We start from the raw sequence: 15,148 nt of genomic DNA on the forward strand, positions 1-15,148 counted from the left end.
GATCTTCGCCCCAATGTTGTATTCAACCCGAAACAACAATGATGAAGAAGTCCTCGTGCCCAAGAGTGTCTAGTGGAAGACCCTTCGATGCCTAAGTTAAAAAGGCTCTCAGGAAGCAGCGGAGGTTGAGAGTGGCAGAGCGACAGTATGGTGGTATGTAAGAACCTGAGAGCACTTATCTGGAGGGTCCCTCTGAGATCGGATTGTATAGACAAGGGCCAACATTAATCACCGGAGGATTCAAGTTTGTGGATTGGCCATCTTTGGCAAGCCATCACACATTTCGAGGATTGCATGTGGTTGTTTTACAGGCACATTATATCATGTGTTTCTCGCAGGTGTGGTTTGGGAGACTGCTTGTGATCGTGGCCAAGGTATTACCGACTAGAGGAAGATTTTGAAATTCAAATGACTCTTCGCACGCTTCTAGACTGGCCACGTGGCGGGTCTTGGTTGACTGGATAAACATTTTACAGAAAAGTTTGATTGGCTAATCTTTAGATCGGTTGTGGTTGGTTTCAAGGCGTATTAACTTCCAAACTGATCTACCGACTTTCTAATATTCATGACAACCAATATCTCAAACATTTATTGGACTTGCAATTCATTTTCTCTCATTATTAGTCTATACAACAACTTAGCTTAGCTTTTATTAACTCGAGCAAATTCGGTGGAACCACCAACTTAATATTAAAGTCGGCAACTCAGCTATGTTCATAAAATTAGGGACTTCATATCAGATTTTGGCAACTTTGTGCGTGTACTCCAGTCGCCAGTAAATTTCATTCTAATTATGTAAACCCTTGTTAATTGGGTGAGAAAAGAGACATATGCAAAAAAAGTTCAATTGTATTTAAGTAAATATATTCTTTTTTAAAAGTAATTATTATTTAGTCCATATTTTAAGAAAACAAAATTCTTAGTAGTCTCTAAGAATCTAGACCGTTCATTCTTCCTATCATGTGCATCGCGCATGTTAACTACGAGACTTCGCGCTCACCTAACTTAATTTTTTGAGGAAAAATCGAATCTAAAAGGTTTTAGCCACGCTGGCCAGACCCAATCCATGGCCCAGGTTAGCAGGATAGCTGAGATGGCGTGGATATCTTGGCTATCCGGCTAGATATGGCAATTAAGAAACCCGAGAGAATTGTAGCTGAATTACTAAGAAAGAAAGAGCTTCGTCTTTCTTCTACGAAATGTGCGAGTCCCTGGCAGGGAGCCCGCTTCAAACTTTATGAGAAAAGTGATGCGAAATAGCTTCTGTCCAGAGGAAACCAAACCACTTCAAACTTTTAGAAACCCTAATCGATTTCCATATCGTTAAAGAATAATAAAAAAAACAGCGAGTTTTTGGATTCTTTTCTTCACCAGAGTAATGACGGTTGAGTGGGAAGTGCAAAGAAGAAAGAAATCTTTGAGCCAAAAGAGAAGAAAGAAAGAAAAAAAATAAAAAATGGATCCCAAAGCGTCGGCCAAATCGAAGCGAAGTCATTCCCAGCAAGGCCGGAAGAACCACCAGCTGCTGGCCGCCAGGAGCGCCCAGAATAAGAAGCTTTCCGCGGCCGCGGCCGACGCCGGAGCCGGAGGAGAGGCGAATCCCCGGCAAGCCCAAGCCCGCGCCCGCGCCCAGCGGAGGGAGGGGATTAGGCCCAAGAGAAAAGGCGTGGGCTTCTCTTACTTAATCAAGCAAGCTCGATCCCGGCCATCGGAGCATCGCGATCTTGAAACGTCCCAGTCCGCCTTTTCCTCCGATGAGCTTTCCTTCGGTAACCACCTTTCTCACTCTCTATCCATCTGTCTCAATTCTATTGGATATTTTAGGGCATATGAAAGAAAAAAATTTGGTACGGAAGATAAAGTATCATCAATTCGAGGGTTTCACCTCGGCAAGAAACAAATTTTGTAGTTCTTCACGTTCTTGACACTCCGCTCTTGATTTCCAAATTATTGATCCTTGATTACTTTTAAGGGGTTTATGTTAAGAAACGTCTTTCTTGTTCAAATGTTTACAAATTTTGCCGATAACAAGCCTAAATAATTTGAATTGCAAATGAATCTGATATCAAGAATTGAGAAAAGTATCATTCCCTTTATGACCAAGTCGACGTTTTGGTTATCCATTTCGTTCATCCTGTAGTTAAAATAAAAGTGGTCAGACTTCCAAATTGGAAACTTGAAATGAACAGAAGGTTTCCCATGACATTTCTTTGGTTGCGCTGGTTGTAGATTGTTTTGGGTAATTTTGAAAATTAATCTGAATGGTGGAAGAAATAAACAAAATTTCTTTGCACGCTAATTGTTTTTTTTTTCTGGTAAATTATCAATATTGCTACTCTTTATCAGAAAATGTTATCATTGCTACTGTTGTTTTTATTGTATTTTATGATTTTTAAAATATTTAAATACTAAATGCAGCCTGTATAATGCAAATGCACTATGCAATCCCCTGATTGCCCATATACTGCCTCCTCTTTTAAAACTAGGGAAAAAATTCAAGTGGAAATTGTGTGAGTCACGGGTATAGAAGATTAGTTTATAAATTTGGTGGGTTATTTGTGTCATTGTGATTGAATATGTGAATTTGAAGTTATTGGTCAAACAATCTGCTGAAGCCAAGTTTGACTAGACAATGAATACTTTAGTAGGGAGATGTAAATACACTAGCTAAGGTGGAAGAATTCTGAACTAGAAAATGAGTTCAGAGTTCTTGAAAAACTTCGATCTAAACACTGATGATTGGTCAGAATCATAGAATTAAACAACTTTGTTTGGGCGATTGATGTTGAGGAGCCAACATATGATGGTGAAAAATTTGACAAAGATGCCACACGAAAGTACAATTTTCGATAAGCCAACCTCTTCCAATAGGAAAATTCCAAAAGGATGAGCCAATCTTTCACAAAAGCCAAAGTTTATAATCTTGAGTTTGAGAACACAGCCAATAGCATACCTGTGACTTGATAAATAGTGTTTTAAGTGTTACGTAATAAGATAAGTCAGCATGAGGGAATTGTCACAAAAATATATCCCTAGAATAATCAATGGGCTCATCTGATTATCCCAAGTAATATTAATCCCTCTAATCTCCTTGCCTCTTTGTTGGCCCAGCCTTACCAATCACCATGTCTCATTGCATACACTGACATCTTGTCATATTGCTACAGGTTTCTTATTGTAATTAGCTTGGACCCTCCACTCTACCACGTACTATTTTAAATCACTTCTTTTTGGATATTCTTCGATCTCCTTGTTTTTCGATTTATGTGTTTCATGCATAATCAAAGTGTTCTTATTAATGTTTTTTTTTAACTTTCTACAATTGAAATGTTGGATAAAAGCCTTTCGTTGGCATTTATCAGCCTGCTTCAAACCACTGAAGTCCCAATGTTCCGAAAAGTAATCGTCACTATTAATAAAACTACGAATTTCAACTTCAACGTCCTCAACATATTCTTAACTTAGAACCCTGCACCCCCTGAAAAAAAGACAAAAGGTTCCAAAGACAAAAAATAATGATAATAACAATAAAGAGAGAAAATTAAAAGAAAAAGGGAAAACAGGATTACTAAAGGCATGGACTCAACAACTTTTAACTTCTGATGAACAGCAGCATCTTGAGTCCTGCTGCTGAAGAAGAAAGCAGAAGGGTAGCCGACAGAAAATGGTAATCACAAAATGGGTTTAGGGAAGGAGAAAATCCCCTGATTAAAGGGTACTAGGGTAGGATTGTTTTGGGGCTCACATGTGGCAAGGAAATTCTTCAGCTTCAAAGCTAGAAGGCACTTTGTTGCATTATGCTCCAAATTGGTGGCCTCATGGGAGTTTGGACCAAACACTTGGGTTTCTCTTTCCAGTGCAAGCATAAGTTAAGATCTCCAAGAACTGGAGGCAAGAACCTTCCCCATCATCATCTCAGTTAAAAGAAGCTAAACAATACAATTTCTCCCATTTTAGAGAGACTTGCTTCAGTCTTTGCTTCTCCAAAGCCAATTTGGTAGACATGAGGGTAGTTAATACATGCTCAGGCATATTCCTGGCACATTTCCATGAGGATACAAAAGGATTCGCTAATAATACCCCTTGGTAACTTAAATCAGAGTTGTGAATGCAGCCGCAATTAGATTAAATCAACGTGCTTATCACATGGAAATATGGGAATCACCATACTGAAAAAAAAAATTTAAAAAAAAGACAAGAAAAAAGAAAAAGAAGAAAGCTGAACCATATAGGCACTGTTGGGTGCAAGCATTTGGAAATTGTCTCCACAAAGACAATAGTTTGATGATGCAGTATATCCCCATCCCTGCTATTGTTAATTAAATCTGATTCATTAACCATAATGCAAACAAGCTCAGGTTTTGTATGTAAGTAGTCATTCTAAGAACCCATTGCATGTTTACAGCCAATTATTTTGGAATTTTTGGCATAATCTCAATTTGAATGCACACGGTAATCTGTATTTGCAATGATTTTGGTATTGGACTTTGTGCAAACTTGGCACAACTGAATCTGCCAAAAAACCAAACATATATATTTTAAAAAAACTACAAATCCAGACCCGAAACCATATTTTCATTCAAATGAGTATAGCCTGAATCTGTTAATGAATTCATGTCAGCCTCTTTAAACAGACAGCTGTGACATTCTGAAAAGATTATAATCCATAGGCAGTCTGATGTTAGGCATTTTGTTGCATACAACTATATCCCAAGCGGGTCTTCTGCAGCTGTGTTAGCTGATCTGTTTCTTAGCTCCTAATCAAAATTAATACTATAAGCTCTTCTAGTATATGCTTATTTGAAGGTTTTCGGCAATCCTCTAGCGGATGTTGACCTTTATTGTCTCTAGATTTTATGCAGGGTGTAAGCTCTATGCTTTCTGTCAGGGGAAAGGGCCTCTTAGCTAGGTGTGCAGATGACAATTTCATTGTGGATGATGACCCCACATCAAGTTGCGAGGCATTAGTTTATCAGTTTCATGTATTTATAACTAGTTTTTCACAAAATTGTTGTTTATCAGTTGGCCTATGCTTTTATGCCTTGCGTCAATGATCTTCATTTATGCTATTATCTATAAAAAAAATTAGGAAGATTGAGTATAACATTGCCTGTCTGAAAACAATCTTTTAACTTTTGATTTTATGAAGTACTTCCGGTGTGCTCTTAACTGATTCTCCCATAACCATAGTTGACGACCATTTTTCCATATATAGATGATCCTCCTTGCACACTCTTCTTTGCTATTTATTCATATCATGTGGTGATTCCTCCATCAAAGGAGAGTTGAAAGTTCTGCTCTCTTCTCCCTCACAACATCCTGAAATCTCTTTTGTAGCTTTTCTGCTATCAAATACCAATATGAGCTTTTTACATACTGTCGCTTCCAATTTATCATGGCACGTGACTAGAGGATGTCAGTGTTTGTGTCAAGCCAGGATGAAAAAAGTAGGGGGTTCATGTTGCAGAATCACGATTTACCTTTTTCTGTTGCAAGCTGCAGTGAAGTTGAATCTCCCTGGGGAGAGGCAGGGAGGGTCTGGTGCAATGGTAGCAGCCTCCATAAGAAAAATAATCTATTAGGAATGTCTTATGTAAGTAACAGCATCCTCCCCTCCCCCTACAACAAATGCATGGTACCCCCCCCCCCCCCCCCCCCTTCACTTCCTTTCTTTTCAGTCTGAATCCAGAAAGACAAGAAATCATGACCAGTTTCTTGAAATCAAGGTCCATCACATATGTGATCGCTTCTAAACTTGGAACACCCATGCCTAGATCTCATTCACACCATTGTATTAGGGTTATATGAGAGATCCCTTATCACATATCATTACATAAAAGATTGCTTTATTTTGACTAAAGGCATGGTCATGGACTACCTCAAAGTTCAGACTGGTGAATGCAATATGAGTGCAACATGGTGTTTTTACACTTCACCATTGCTTGGGCATAATCTGAATTCTGAATCAAATTATTTGTAAATAGAATGACTGTTACAGAGTCTTGAACAGGTAGTGTTCATTGATGCCGGTACTTGTTTTATTTTAACCAGTTTACTTCTTTTTCTATGTCTGAAATTTCCATACCTAACACGGTCAATATATGAACATATGAGTTCAACCATTCACATTGTATGGTTAACCTTTCTACCCTTTAAGTTAGTTTACAATATTTATATTAATGTTTGGCCTAAAATCTTGCAATATTTTCGAGTTATACTTTATAATCAACAAGTAATATTAATTATTGATAATTTTTTATCTTTAACTTGTGAATATTTTATGGTAAACATTGATTGCATTCAGTATATTAATTTCAACCTCCTAGGAGCGTATTGGCACATAATCTAAATTTGATACTATTTCCAAATTCAAATGAATATGATCCTCAAAGTAACTTTGGATTTGGTATGGTAGTTGATATTGAGTTCAATTTCAATTTGTATGCATTTTTCTTTCCATGAAAAACTTTGAATCATTATACTATTTAATTGATGTTGTTTTTATGATGTATTTGTTGGCCTCCCAAAGGAAAAATCCTGGATCCCCTCCTCTTGCATTGAATTTCTGTTTTGCCATTTTGCTCTGTCTTTTAAATGTATGTTATATTATATGTAAGGTACCTTTTCTCTCCAGGGATTTGCATGCACTTGCTGCACAATTATCAAAACTAAAGCTTTCAGAGAGGCTATTTATTGAACAAGATTTATTACCTGAAGAGCTGATAAGCATAACTATCAATGGGTATGCTTTTTCCTGTCAATTTAGTTCCAAGCCTTAACTTTGTAAATATGTGATCTGCATTATGCCTCTGCTTTTAAGTTCTTTACTTGTAACCAAGCCTCTACCAGGTTGGGATTCCATGTGACTTAATCATTCATGAATTTTCAGGTCTGTGGTTCTTTGTAACCATTCACAGTAAATCAGTAATAATGCCCTTCTTCTGATTTAGATGACTGGTTTTAGAAACTTTTGAAAAGGCAGTCTATCTAGGAGATGTTGGATTCAACCAAACACAAATATTTCTGTTGTCTATAGTGCATTGTCCATATAGAGATAATCGTTCGAATTGGTGCCTTACAAGGCCATGTTTTTATATAAGATATTATATTTTGAGACATTAATTATTCTTTTATTTTATTCATAATATTTTATTGATATCTAATAGCATGTGATTGATTGGCCAATTGAAGGAGACCTAAGACTCTGGTTTCTTATTCCTTAAATTGTCAAAATGAAGGATGACGTTGGGAGACTTCATCTACATGGCTGTTAATGGTAGATGATGACCATAAAATTGTGGTAACCATTTCTCGGTTGTTAGAGTAAAGGCTCCACATTAACACTTGGCTGTGACACGTTACATTGACTGGCTAGTTTGAGAGGACGTCTAACTGAAACTACACTGTCATGATTGACAATGTTCTCATTGTATAATAGCCTTTGTATATCCTATGACCTGACGGGTCCATGTAAACTTGCATGAGTCAAGTCACTTTGATAGCCAACCGATCAGACTAAGATACAAGTTTGTATATAGTCTTATTGGGTGTATATGATTTATGCTGAAATCATGTGAGATGCCGACCATTACCCATATCAGGAGAGTAACTTGTTTGTTCAAAAACTAACCATGCAAAAATAAATCCACTGAGGTTTGTCAAAAGTGTTTTGATAAGAATGTATTTTACATATAAAATAACTATAGAGTATATTTATGGTTTTTGCAAATATTTTGGAAAAATAGTTTCTTCGGTGCCTGGTTAACTCATGCCCCAATAGATGTTAGTCGATTATGGATTGAATAGTTCTATGATTGTTTTCTCGATAACCGACATGAGCTTGGTTGTAGTGAAAGGTTGGAATTGCAAATCGGTGTGCTATTATATGGAGGGATTTTATCTCACTTCCAACTTTAGAGGTACGCCATAGCACTATTTTCTAGGTGACTTACGATCTTAAGTATTCAGGGTCATATATGATGGGATAGGTCTGATTAATCAAGTGTTAGTTAATCAGACACATAATGATCTTTGATCAAAATCTCAAATCTGGCCTGTAGGTGTAGTTCCATGCGCTTTATAGTTGATTCAGCTTATTCTGAAAATTGTGCATGCACCTGGTAAGATCCTTGATTGTATGCATAGATTTAGACTCACTAATTCAGCCTCTAGGGGATTGTAGTAGTTCGATTTCATAATTGGACTACCAGAATTAGCTTTATAAGCCATGAGAGATATTTATTTGGTTCTATACATGATATTGGTCCATTATAATGGAGTATTGGGCTCGGTATATGATGCATACTTGTTAGTTTCGGGGATTTTGTGCTCTAAACAAGTTTAGGCCTTATATTGGACCTTATTGAGTCCACCTCTTAAGAAGTGTGTTGAGGCCTACTTAAGGGACTGATCCTCTTATTTCATGCAAGTGAGAAGAGAGGGGACAACACCTTAGTGAGAGCGCCCCCTTTCTTTCTCATATATGTGAGAAAGAAAAAGGGGGCACCACTTAAGTGGGTCTCTCCCCCTTGTTCTATGTGCCCCTAATTCCCCTCCTAGTTCGACTAGGAGAGGAAGATGAGGTAGGTTCGGCTTTGACTTTTTGTCCCCTCCCTCTTTTATAAATAGGGAGAGGGAGCCAGGCTAAATAATAAAAATAATGAGAAATCTCTCCTCACTCGAATTCTCTCCCAAGTTCATCTTATAGTATGAGGGTTTGGAGAAAACCCTCTCAAGACCATTTTTGCTAAGTGAAGCGGATCTTAGTGAGGCTCAGTGCAAGCATAAAGGTTGGGAGTCGTGCCCGAGTATCAGTCGGGGGTGTGATTATGAGATCCATACCCGCCAATTCCCAGAATTCAACTGCTTGTTTAAGGTTTATTTTCTACCTTTGTATGATCAATTGAGATAAAAAAATTTGCTTGCACCATATCAATTTTGTAGCATGGTAGAATCTTGCCCCATATACCATGCTTTCGTTGATTGCACCCAAATATTGGGCACTTTTGTTGCATTGAGTGCCATTACAAATTTCTCAACACAAAGGTGGTAGTGAGTGTTATTATATATGTGTGAACTATATTTTCCTTGATTTTGAAGTGAACAAGGAATATGGGTTCACTATAAAAGATTTTGTATTTAATTTCTTTAAATGAGGAAAAGCTGTGAATTGTGTCATAAAAGATACCGACCTCGTAAGTTGGAGCTCGAAGATATTTTGGATATGCATGTAAGTATGAATCTAGGCTAGTCCTAAGAGCTTGAGCAGGCTGTAAAAATTATAAAGATTTTGTAAATTGGGAAAGACATGCAGAATGCATTCTCTGAGTAAGTGCCAAGTTATTATCTTGATATAAAGTTGATTAGTCACTTTCTTGTGTTAATATAACAATTAATAGGTATTGTTACTTTAAGCAAATAAGTGAGCTACTTGCCAATGAACCTAAATTAATTCATCAGTTTTCTTTTATATAGAGTAACGTTTCAATCTAATAAACAGTCCATGCTGTATTTTCTTGGATGGTTAAGGACTATGAAAAATATCTCTTATGAAAACACATATATTGCATGGCAACAATTTAGACAAGGCAATTTAGCCATGACTACTTTTGAAAAATGTGTTGGTGATTACAAAAACCTCAATTTTTTCCAGACTGAGCATGCTATTGGTATGTTGTAGCTATACCAGATCAAAATGATGTCATCACCATATATCTAATTGGCTTCTTAAGTAAATATCCGGAGTGATTTGTCAGCTGTTGAGATGTGTAGTATAAAGAGTAGGTTTTGAAATACCGAGTGGCATCATTTTGTTGATGGTAATCATTATTTGGAAGTAGGAAATGGTTGAGTTACCTAAGGTTGTCATGTCATGGGTCAACATAAAGTTCTTTGTTCGAATAAATCCTTTCCATCCACTATTTAGAACATCATCTGAGTCAGTCAGCTGATATATGTCAACTTATCAATGAGTGATGTATGTATACACACTGATGCACTCTTATGGGTGCTGTGTCATACCAGGGAAGCAACATGGTAGGCTTAAATTAATATATAATTTGCCACATGTAAACTTCTTCAAGAATGGTTTTTCACCAATGCTTTGAATGGTTCCAAAATGTATGAACCTCAGCGGCAGGTGATGTGGTTTCAATTGGTGTGCTTTTGGTGTTATTGGAAGATTGTGTCAGTAGTTACTACATACTATGGAATACATATTTTTTGTTGGCTTTCCAGGATAATGATCATTTTAAGTCATGCTTTATGATCCTTCTTGTTTGTTGCTGCAGCGCATTGACAAATCAAAAGTGTACCAGATATCTGAGCAATCAGAAGCATCAATAGTGAGCGAACATAAATAGAGCTGGACTCCAGCAAGATTTCTCCATGATGCAGGGTTGGAAAAAATTGCAAATAGCCAAACTAATCGTTGCAATTGTTGTAATGTTCATGGAATCATGCAAGATGTAGTGGTGGAGGAATGTCAATCCCAAATTTCTACAGAACAGGCTATCAAGCTTGATCCAACTAGTGATTCAATACCTCCAGAGCTGTCTGGAAGCAGAGAAGTTCGGAGATCCATGTCACAACTTGGCATTCATACGGATCCAGACTTGAAACAGAATAAAACCTCCAGGTTTGAAGCTGCAGCAGCGGAAAAAGAGCTTGAGATGCTTCTCAGCCCATTTGGTGAAACTAGTCTTTCTGGCTCCCATACATTTGGAATCATTAACTATGCTTCAACTTCTCGTAGTGCAACATTGAATTCATCAACCCATATTAGTCCACTGTCTGTTGATCAAGATCCCAGTTCCTCAGACGATGCTGGTATGGCTATTGCTGATGCAATTGATGGTTTGCTTGCAGAAGCTGCCCTGCCCCTGAATGACCGGAAATATGCAACTTCAAATGAAGCCCCAGGCGACTCTAATTCCTCAAAGTAGGTAGAGCTGCAAGTCTTGATGATGCAATCGATGATTTACTTGCGGAAACCTTCCTTTGCCTTGAAGAAGAGAAGAACATGACATGCCCAGAAAAGCAGGGAACAACATCATCGATGAATTTTCCTTCCCATTCTCCCTTAGGCTCGAAACCTGTGGATGACTTCGATTCATGGTTTGACACGCTTTAAGTGTCATTTGGAATCTGAAGAACAGGTTGTTATCAAATCCTCCAGCATGCTATGTTATGGTTGTCGGACTCTGCTTCAAAGTGATCTGGACAGAACTGAGCCATCGCAAATATGATGCTCACAAATCACAATCCTTCCAGCGGAGGGATGCCTAGACAGCTGAACTGGTGAACCCTAAGGAAAATGGAATGCAGTAATTATCATATCCTTTTTTCTTTCTTTTTTTTTTTTTGCATAATGCTTCTCTGGTAATTTGGCGGTTCTTGAGTTCTCTCAAATATTGTAGCATGAGGTGTTCTCTGTTGCTAGTGCATCGCTCATGATGGATTTCTGGCTCATCTGGTGTGATACCTGGTGACTCCTTTGGTCTCTCCAATAATTGGGAAATTTTTGCAATATGTTCATGAGAAAAACAAGCTTCAGATATATCAGGCTAAGGGGATCCTGAGTCTCTTTACCTCTCAGGTGCCCAGCTTCTATTCCATGGCAACATCTGAGTCAGTGCCCTTTCCATGATGAAAATGTTGTTGTCCTAATCTAGTTTCTCATCATCATGGCATCATCTCGCATGCATTTCTGAAGCCCTTGATATCTAAAATTATTCTAAATAATTTTTAGGAAATTTTACAAAAATTGAGGGATGACATCCTGATGGATCTCTAATTCTGCAGATTCTGTTAATGATTAATCCCGGTGTTAATTATGCCATCATAATAGAGATTACTTCACAGGTTGTCTTGTTTAATTGCTCGCGTTGTAGATGCTAGTGTAATTTTAATTTTCAATGCCCATTTATCATAATAACTGAATTTCCACAAGCTATCAGCAGCAAACCAGATTTTATGCTGAAGTTAATGACTCCTGCATCCAACTTCTGTTCTGTACTTGGCTACTTGCTGGTTTTCCCTTAGCTAGATTTTCTAGATCGAATTTTCAAGAGTCTTCGTTTATGAGCTGTTGATTGGACTTCCACGCAGGATTAAGAAAACTCTCCTCTCTTCCCATTTTTTACTTCCAATTTTTCTGGTTGGACGGTCCATTTACCTCCCCGTTTCTCCTACTTTCCGTCTCGTGATTTCATGCTGTTGGATTCCAACTTTCACGGGGGTTACCCATAGATCGACGATTTGATTTGGTCGTCTCAGCAGTCCAAGTCAATCACGTTATTTTCTATATAGCTAAGCCTAACCTCTAATTAAATACAACTTAGTTCAATACAACTTAGTAACCAATAACCAGACTCTTGGCAGCTAAAAGCATTGGTTGACTGGCTTCTTTCTTGTTAGCCTCGTGATAACGTGTGCATGTTGTCGCGTTATGATCAAGCTTTTCTTCGGCCACGCTAGTTCCCCGCAAAGATCCTCTGGGGAAAATTTGACCAAGGTGTGAACTGCTCCCCTTTTGTCATGCCTCGTGCTTTCGTCTCTCGCTTGACGCGTTTATTCTTCTAAAACTAATGCCTCCATATGTAGCGTGATAGGTGTGGTTGACCGGAGAGCCCCTTGCCGTATGATACTTGGTTTGTCCTTGCAAGCAAATTGCTGTAACTTTCGGTGCCGAACCTTCTCCTAGAGCCAAACGAGCTTTTGAAATTTTGGTGCTTCGTTTTCGTGGGGATGGATTGACAAATATCTGCATTTGCTGAACAAGCTATTTCTTTTTACTCAAAAACAACAATGCATTTGTTCTTAGAATTAGATAGCAAACAAGTAATTACATCAAGTAATTATAGAAACCATCCCTTCACCTCCTTTAGGAAGGAGCGTACCAAGTGCCAACCACTGAAGTTAAGCCCTGACAATACTAATCTCATGTGTGAGGTTTCTTGATTTGTTCTTGCTTTGGCTTCCCTTTTCCCTCCGGTTTGTTTGCCAGCTCCAGGTGACGAGCAGAAGGCCGACTCTGCTTGCAGCCGGTTCGAGTCCGAGCACTGCCAACTCTTGTGTGGTTGGACGCAATTTGATCCGTCTTGGTTGGACGTGACAGCAAAGTATTCATGCTTGTTTAAAAATTTTGATTCATACAGCACGTAATTGGCTTTCATACGGAAGGCACCTGGCTACGTTTGGACCACCAGAAATCCGGCATTATGGATCGACTTGATAAGCATTGCGTCCGCGTTAAAAAAAACCTATGCCTCCACCTTCCTGCAATGACGACATGAGCGACCTTTCTTATTGAACAAAAGTAGAAGAACCGCTGTCAAAATTAATTATCTTTGTCAAAATATTTAGAAAACAATCTTATCAAAATTTCAATCAACAGCCTCTTCCCACATAAGTCAAGTCCAACCATTCAACTATAACCCAATCTGCAACATGAGTGACCTACAAACCATGGATCTCCTTGGTCCATACGTCTCTTTCAACTTGAACATTGCTTTGGAGTGGAGGATGCTAACTAGTTTAGTTGGTAAGATTTTAGAGGTTGAGTACTGGGGACTGGGTTCGAGACCCGGCCTTACCCATGCTTGGAGGAAAAATTTCCCCAGCGCATAAGGCTTTCATTTTATAGGATTTGAAAAGGGTTAGATATATGTCGAAGAAACTATTTTATATTTCAAACACATAGCATCCGAGCCACAATTGAACAAAAAGCTTAACATTGGACCATGACTAGCTTCTAGCCTCTGTAATTGCTAAAAATAAATTATAATTAATGCATGAATCGATAACTAATCTCTATTAATATTTTGATTTTTCTTTTAGAAACTAGGCAGCAATCCAGTAGTTGCATGCCTTTTTCATTTGGAGGAGGTACCAGATAAGTAACTTTATAATGTTTTCTCAATATTAATTTGGATCTGAATATTTCACCAAGTGGGTCTTCCACTCTTCCCTCTCTTGTAAACAGATATCCCGCTTTTCTGCCCACTATACTTCAACAACATGACTCCATGGTGATGGTAGGTGTCATAACATCTCTAATCTTATTTTGAAAACATGTTGATGTCTACTGCTAGGTTGTATCTACTAGAAAGAAGCCCCATCACCATGTTTCACATGATGATTGATGCTTGACATAATAACACTGTCATGTATATCGCACGAATTCCATGTGTTGTAACAATCGGATCTTGTACTCGCTTTGAGATTTATACAGATGGATGAATGATTGGTGTCTATGACACGTTCCAAGAAACTTGCCACACGTGCGGAGCATTAGTCCCCTCCTCCTCCTTGACGGCTAACATACTTTCATCACTTATTCGACATGCCAGTAGAGATCACCATTTGTTAATCTACATTATTTTACACAAAATTTAGTAATTTACAAAAAAAGAACAAAAAGATCCGCCCCTCTTAAATAAAAATCCTGTTTCTCCCTGATCCACACGCATTGTGGCCTTTCAGACGCTCGACACCCTACCATCCACCCTTCAAACCTTAATTAAAATAAAATTACACTCCAAAACCAAAACGAAAAATTGAAATTAAAGGGAGAAAAAGAGAAGAGAAGAAGAATTACATATAATTAAAGAGAGAAATTTTAGAGCCAGAGTGCTCCGGCTTCCTTTAAAATTGGCACGAGGTCCCCGGAGATGTGGACGGCCATGAGCCGATCCAGCCCACCCACCAACCTACCCCCGATGAACACCGCCGGGAACAGCACCTGCTGTTGAACGCCCCCGGCGGCGGCGGCGATCTCCGCCAGCTCCGCCACCAGCGCCGCCTCGGCGTCCTCCGCCACCTCGAACACCGCCGGGTTGACTCCCAGCCCGAGCAGCAGGCGCTTCACCACGTGGCACATGCAGCATCCCCGCCGCCCCACCACCAGCACCGGGTTCTCGGCCACCAGCCTCACCATCCCCCCGCCGCCTCCTCCGCCACCAGCGTCCGACGACGAGGACGACGTCGACGGCCCGTCGACGGACGGACGGTCGTTGACCGCCATGTGAACGACGCCGTTACTCGCCGCCGTCTGAGCAAACCACGTCCGACCGCCGTTGCACGGGATCGCCTGTTGCATTTTAGAGAGAGAGAGAGAGAGAGCGAGAGCGAGAGAGAGAGCGGGGGA

General features: G+C 39.1%; 1 protein-coding gene and 1 long non-coding RNA gene across 2 annotated transcripts; one reads left to right on the top strand and one right to left on the bottom strand.

Annotated features, from left to right (window-relative positions):
* The first annotated feature begins 1,138 nt into the window (after positions 1 to 1,138).
* LOC103713209 lies at positions 1,139 to 13,244 on the top strand. Its single transcript, XR_005513891.1, has 3 exons — positions 1,139 to 1,769; positions 6,618 to 6,742; positions 10,290 to 13,244. It is a non-coding gene; the product is annotated as an uncharacterized LOC103713209 (long non-coding RNA).
* A 1,101-nt stretch (positions 13,245 to 14,345) lies between these two features.
* LOC103713208 (monothiol glutaredoxin-S9-like) lies at positions 14,346 to 15,148 on the bottom strand. Its single transcript, XM_008800049.4, has one exon. It carries the CDS (start codon positions 15,098 to 15,100, stop codon positions 14,621 to 14,623), a length of 480 nt encoding a protein of 159 aa, XP_008798271.1. The 5' UTR covers positions 15,101 to 15,148; the 3' UTR covers positions 14,346 to 14,620.

The sequence above is a fragment of the Phoenix dactylifera genome, chromosome 11 (assembly GCF_009389715.1).
Source record: "Phoenix dactylifera cultivar Barhee BC4 chromosome 11, palm_55x_up_171113_PBpolish2nd_filt_p, whole genome shotgun sequence".
Taxonomy (NCBI): Eukaryota; Viridiplantae; Streptophyta; class Magnoliopsida; order Arecales; family Arecaceae; genus Phoenix; species Phoenix dactylifera.

Excerpts from the sequence above, each read along its gene's own strand:
- LOC103713208 (XM_008800049.4), bottom strand. The coding sequence starts at position 15,100 with ATGCAACAGGCGATCCCGTGCAACGGCGGTCGGACGTGGTTTGCTCAG.